Source organism: Zeus faber (genome assembly GCF_960531495.2).
Source record: "Zeus faber genome assembly, chromosome: 15".
NCBI lineage: Eukaryota > Metazoa > Chordata > Actinopteri > Zeiformes > Zeidae > Zeus > Zeus faber.
Window position 1 is genome coordinate 1,611,039 of NC_137194.1, and position 6,933 is coordinate 1,617,971.

Below are 6,933 nucleotides of genomic sequence, written 5' to 3' on the forward strand. Positions count from 1 at the left end.
CGCTAACTCCAGCCTCAGTCCACTCCTTGTGCAGCTCCCCCAAATTCTTGAATGGGTTTTGGTGCTGGTGCACCTTTTCCTACCACATGTTTTCCTTCCACTCGACTTTCTATGAACATGCCTGGATACGGCGCTCTGTGAACAAGCAGCTTCTTTAGCAATGACCTTGAGTGGCTCAGCCTCCTCGTGGAGAGCGTCAGTGACTGTCTCTTGGAATCTGTCACGTCAGCAGTCTTCCCCAGGACGCCGTAGCCTCCTGAGCCAGGCTGAGGTTGCAGTTTGCGTACCGGCAGAACAGATCCACGGATGCCGCGGTCTCTCAGGTACTGCACACCACGCTCACCCACCTGGATGGCCGGAAGGGGGCCTATGTGAGAATGCTGTTCATTGATTATAGTTCAGCCTTCAACACCATAGTCCCCACCAGAACACAGGATCCCCCCAGGGCTGCGTCCTCAGCCCCCTACTGTACTCCCTGTACACACATGACTGTGTGGCCAGGTCCAGCTCCAACACCATCATCAAGCTTGCTGCCAACACCGTTGTCGTGGGCCTGATCACCGACGGCAATGAGAAGGCCTACTGCGAGGAGGTGGCTGACCTGTCACGTGCCAGGACAACAGCCTCCACCTGAACATCAGCAAAACCAAGGAGCTGATTGTGGACTTTAGGCGTGGATTACAACCGAGGACGCACCAGCTGTTGGTGATTAATGGGACTTCTGTCGATAGGGTGAGCAGCTTCAAGTACCTGGGAGTCCACATCACAGAGGACTTAACATGGACTGTACAAACAGACACTCTGCTGAGAAAGGCGAGGCAGCGTCTTTACCACCTCAGGCAGCTGAGGAAACTCATGGTCTTGGTGAGGATCCTCAAGTCCTTCTACTCTGGAGCAGTGGAGAGCATCCTGACAGGCAACATCACTGCCTGGTTTGGCAACTGTACTGCTCAGGACAGGCGGGCCCTGCAGAGGGTGCTGCCTTCAGCTGAACGATGATGATGATGATGATGATGAGGATCATGAAGGATCCTCACCACCCCAACAACGGACTCTTCCAGCTGCTGTGGTGGAACAAGAGCCTCTACAGCCAAACAGCGAGAACAGAGACTGAGACGGAGTTTCTACATCAAGACATAAGAACTGGTAACGCTGACCTCACCAGGGGTCCTAACAAAAAGTACTGAGTCACTCACACTGCCTTACTGTACTGTATGTAGCATACTGTACTGTACTGGATTACTGCATACTGTGCTGTATTGCTCTTCCGTTTGGTGTTACTGTATTGCTGTGTAGTACTGTTGTATACTGTACTGTATATCTCTACACACACTACCTCACTTTATTCACATGCCACTTTAATGCACATATCTGTATATACATAATATCCTGTCCCATATACATAAGTATATTACCTTTATTTCTATTTTGTACCCGCACTCTGCATTATCTTTGAGTTCTTATTTTATTTTATTCTATATTATTCGACTTCCCTACTGCATTGCATTTTAGGAATCAGTTAGTTAGTCTAGTAGAAATTTTTAGGAAAAAATTGTGTTCAGTCTAGAACATAATGTGCGTAATTCACCGGGTGCGTTGCATTGACATTTCACTGCATATATGTATGGAAGTATGTATATGTATGTGACGAATAAACCTCTTGAATCTACATACACATATACAGTACATATATATATACACATATATATATATATACACATATATATATATATATATATACACATATATATATATATATATACACATATATATATATATACACATATACATATATATATATATATATATATATATATATATATATATACACACATACACACACATATATACACACACATACATACTGTATATACATATACTGTATACACACACACACACGCCAGCCACTTTATCAGGTACACCTGTTCAATTGCTTGTCAACACAAATAGCTAATGAGCCAATCACATGGCAGCAGCTCATTGTGTTGAGGCATGTGGACATGGTGAGGATGACTTGCTGAAGTTCAAACCCAGCATCAGAACGGGGAAGAAAGTGACTTAAGTGACCTTGAACGTGGCATGGTTGTTGGCGCCAGGCGGGCTGGTCTGAGTATTTCACAAACTGCTGACCTCCTGGGATTTTCACACACAAGCATCTCTGGGGTTTACAGAGAACGATCCCAAAAAGAGAAAATATCCAGTGAACGGCAACAAAAATGCCTGGTTGAGGTCAGAGGTCAGAGGAGAACAGGCAGACTGGTTCCAGACGACAGAAAGGAAACAGTCACTCAAATAAGCACCGGTTACAACCAAGGTTTGCAGAACAGCATCTGTGAAGGCACAACACGTGGAACCTGGAAGCAGATGAGCTACAGCAGCAGAAGACCACACCGGGTGCTGCTCCTGTCAGCTCACAACAGGAAACTCAGGCACCAACAATGAGGAATAGAAGATTGTAAACACGTTGCCTGGTCTGATGAGTCTCCATTTCAGCTGCCACCGTCACATGGTCGGAGCAGAATGTGGCGTGAACAACATGGAAGCATGGCTCCATCCTGCCTTGTACCAAAGGTTCAGGGTGGTGCTGGTGGTGTAATGGTGTGGGGGATATTTTCTTGGCACACTTTGGACCCTTAGTACCAACTGAGCATGGTTTAAGGGCCACAGCGTACCTGAGTATTGTTGCTGACTTCCCTTCCCATATCTCAAAATGGGAGTTACTTACGTGAAAAACATAAAAACAAGATCTCCGTTGTGTGGAACGCAGCTACCTTCTGATCCATTTATTTATGATGATTAACACTTAATGTGACAAATAACCTGTTGAACTTGATCCGCTGGGTTCTGTTGGGTTGCCAGGTCGTCAGCCGAGTTGCAGTTCATACCTGGCAACCCCCCCCCCCGTCTCCCTTTAAGCAGCACTACACGGCTGATAACCACAGCCCAGAAAGAAGCTGCATTTAAAAACAAGGGTCCATTTTTTTTTTTTTTTTTTTTTTCTCTCCTCAGAAATTCAGATTTTGACATCATGGAGTTCCAAAGCATCAGCCGGGGGATTAAAAACACAACTCAACCGCTTCTTCATTTAAAGGAATGCTTTATTGATACCCAAACATATGACAAAACAAGGACCTATAGTTTGAACTCATCCACCACAGCCTTCCGACGCCGACCCCTTTTCAGGTTCTACGTCAGCGAGGCTCCACCCAAATAAAGCTTTAGCGTTTTCTCTAGCAACCTGTCGAGCTCCGCTGCGGATGGCTCTGGTGTTGGCACCCGAAACAAAACAAAGAAAACAACAACAACAACAAAAAAAGATAAAAGTTCAATCACGCTCTTGTGTATTTCACCAAGCATCGGACCTGCGGCTTTAAACATGCGACCTGCAGAAAGCGGTTGGTTCGTACCCGAAAACCCCGATCCCCAAAACTGGTTTCCCAAGCAGCTCAATTCAGACCTTCATTTCAGGACACATCTCCAGGGTCGAGGAATATAAAAAAAAAAAAAAAATAAATAAAAAAAAAAAGGAGCGCTTGACCTTCCTGTGCTGGGTTTGGGAAGCAGCAGCAGCAGATTCCAGAGCTGCAGCTTCTTGTTACAGAGATCTTCTTTCCCCAGTTTTGGAAACACTTTTCTCCCGATGACAAATCAATCAAGTTGAACAGAGCTCGGTGCTTACGAAGCCAAACAAGGAAAGTCAATCAAGGAAAGGGAAACGTCATTAAACGAGCAAAACCATCCCAACACAAAGGAAACAAAAAGTCAAAAATCAGATCAAATGGCGCCATGATGAACTGGGAACCAATCTGGGCTCTGTCCCTTAAATTGAGGTCAGAGGTCAACGTTTTTATTTTAATTGACAAGCTCTTTATTATTTTTTTTTTTCATTTTGCAATCCAATCTCCCACTTTTCCTCAACATGTTCATCATCAGGTGCATCATCACCCTCCAAAAAAACAAAAAAACAACAAAACAAAGAAACGGAGAAAGGATCCGATCCCAGGAGGAACTAGGAGGATGAAACTTTAAACGACCTTCAACCGCTTCATGCTCTGACAGCGAGGAGGTGACAGCGCTGCCACGCGGCTCAGCTGCCTTCTCACTTGAATGGGGCTGTTTTTGTCACGACGAGGCTGAGTGTGTGAGCTGAGAGGATACGTGCACAAGGCAACAGTGGCACACGGTGATTTGTAGTGGCAGGAGTAGGAGTGTGTGTGTGTGTGTGTGTGTTATTCTTTTGGGGATTGACAGCTCAAGCCCCCGTCCACCGTCACGTGCACGTTTAAAAAGCAGAAACGGGTGTTTTTTTGTCTTTTTTTTCCTTCGATCTCTTGCAACGCCTCCTTCATTAATCATTTACTTCTTCACTTTGTTTTAATTCGTCCTCGTCCCGTTGTCCCTCCTCGCTTGTTTGCCCCCCCCCCCGGCCGGTAAGAAAAAAAAACAACAAAAAACAAACAAACAAAGGGAAGTGATTTAGGGATGGAGCGATGAGGAGGAGGAGGAGGAGCCTCCGGGGGCGGAGGAGGAGCCTCCGGCTCCCGCTGCTCAGCTCCCGCTCTGGACTGAAGTGCTCCGCTGCAACTCTCCGTCGGCAGCGTCGGTAACAATATAGTTTATTCATATAGATTTATACATAGAGATAAAAGTTATGTAAAAACATTATGCAAAGCAGTGTAAAATAGTTTATAATACAAAATGGTTTATTCTTTTGTCTTTTTTGGGGGGCGGGGCAGCAGGGAGGAGATGCATATGAGGGGGCGGGGTCAGGGTTTTAACGACTCACTGCTGACATGGATGCCAACGGTACTATAGCAGTGGGCGGGGCTTATCTATGAAGGGGTGTGGCTTATCTAGAACTGAAAGGTGATTGGCGGCTGAAGGGCACGACGCACCTAGAAAAACATAAACAAAACAGCAGCAGACGTTTGGCGAACGCCCGGAGAGCGACATGCAATGCGTGACGGCGTAGAATCATTGATCGATCGGACCAGATCAATGACTCAGTCATTTAAGGCTCGGGTTCTGTGACGTGACCAACGATGATTTGAATGATTTGTTTTTGCGTTCTACGACAACAACAACCCGGGTATGAGAGCGGCTTAAAAGGAGCTGGCTGATTGGACAGCAGCCTGTCAAGGAGGAGGAGGCGGGGCCTAAAGGGGACACAGGAAGTGGGTTTGGTGACAGTGGTGGATTAGAGGGTGGGTAGTGGGCGGGGCCCCTTTCCGCCCGGCAACGGGTGGAGGTGTGACACAGTGATAGCGAGGTGATGGAGGTACAGTCTTGGGTCGTGAGGGGAGGAAGTGTGTCTGTTTGAGAGAGTGTGTGTGTGTGTGTGTGTGTGTGTGTGTGTGTGTGTGGTCCAGCGTTCAGAAAGGTGCGTTGTCCTGAGTGGGGTTGGACTCGGTGGGGGAGTTGGCAGCTTCTCCGTTGCCTTTGGGTCCCACCACCTTGTGCTGAGGAGGGAGAAGAGGAATAAAGACGAGTGCAGGGTTATAGATGTAGTGTGTGTGTAAAGAAATGAGAAAATGACTTGTTGACAGTTTTACTTATTTTCTGTCGACCAACGTAAACAAAATGTCCACATGAGGCTCATACTCCCACTTGGCCATGACACAACAACAACCTGCGCGTGTGTGTTCGGTGTGTGTGTTTGATCAGTGTGTGTGTGTGTGTGTGTGTGTGTGTGTGTGTGTGTGTGTGTGGTGTGTGTGGTGTTCGGTCAATGTCTGTGTGTGTGTTCGGGCGGTCAGTGTGTGTGTGTTCGGTCAGTGTGTGTGTGTGTTCGGTCAGTGTGTGTGTGTGTTCGGGCGGTCAGTGTGTGTGTGTGTTCGGTCAGTGTGTGTGTGTGTTCGGGCGGTCAGTGTGTGTGTTCGGTCAGTGTGTGTGTGTGTTCGGTCAGTGTGTGTGTGTGTTCGGTCAGTGTGTGTGTGTGTTCGGGCGGTCAGTGTGTGTGTGTTCGTACAGTGTGTGTGTTCGGTCAGTGTCTGTGTTCGGTCAGTGTCTGTGTGTGTTCACCTTGAGGGTTCCCACTCGGTCTTCAAACGACTTGAAGGTTGCAGAGTTCCTGCCACACAGAAACAGTGTTAAACACACACACACACACACACACACACACACACACACACACACACACACACACACACACACACACACACACACACACACACACACACACACACACACACACACACACACACACACACACACACACACACACTAAATGACAGTAAAGACTGTTATAATAACTATTCCAGTGCAACACTGAAGGTGTATAACAGCATAAGTGTTTGTAGTAGAGATAGTGGTATAAACACTTCTTATTGTGCCAAATAGTTTAAATTAAAAAAATATATATAAATAAATATATATATGGACACCAGCATTACACCCAACAACACGCTTTGACTGATAATATAGACACATAAAATACAAATAAATTACATTAAAAAAATCAATTTCATTTATCAAACAGAGAACTGCTTTTCCAGCGTCAGAGCTGGATCAGCAGTTTCACCAAACACTGCTTCCCATTCACCACAGTCCAAGACATCCCAAAACACCAACTCCAAAAGGTCAACTGGCAAAACACAGCTTCACACAGCAGCCACAAACACAACAGGCTCATTATGATGATGACATCAGAGGGCGGGGCTGTTACTTTACCTCATAGCAGGCATACTTATCGAGTGGCGAATGGAATAGTTGCTACTTTGAACGCGTTAAAGAAGGGGAGGGGGGGGACAAGAGTGCACGTGTTAAAAGGCAAGCAAGCAGAGGAACATGTCAAACACACACAGTCAAACACACACACACACAGTAAAACAGACAGTAAAACAGTCCAACACACGGTAAAACACACAGTAAAATACACACACACAGTAAAACACACACACACACACACACACACACACAGTAAAACACACACAC

General features: G+C 46.2%; 1 protein-coding gene across 3 annotated transcripts in view; it reads right to left on the reverse strand.

Annotated features, from left to right (window-relative positions):
• Positions 1–3,077: 3,077 nt before the first annotated feature.
• Positions 3,078–6,933, reverse strand: part of tpd52l2b (tpd52 like 2b) — a 21,802-nt gene continuing 17,946 nt past the window's right edge. For 2 of the 3 annotated variants that reach the window (XM_080015793.1, XM_080015792.1), the window contains 2 exons: positions 6,022–6,070; positions 3,078–5,459 (listed from right to left, as the gene is read on the reverse strand). In XM_080015793.1, coding sequence (XP_079871919.1) covers positions 5,373–5,459; positions 6,022–6,070 — 136 coding nt within the window. In that variant the 3' untranslated portion in view covers positions 3,078–5,372. Of the gene's footprint in view, positions 5,460–6,021; positions 6,071–6,669; positions 6,715–6,933 lie in introns of all 3 variants that reach the window. The other variant, XM_080015791.1, reaches the window with a different exon arrangement.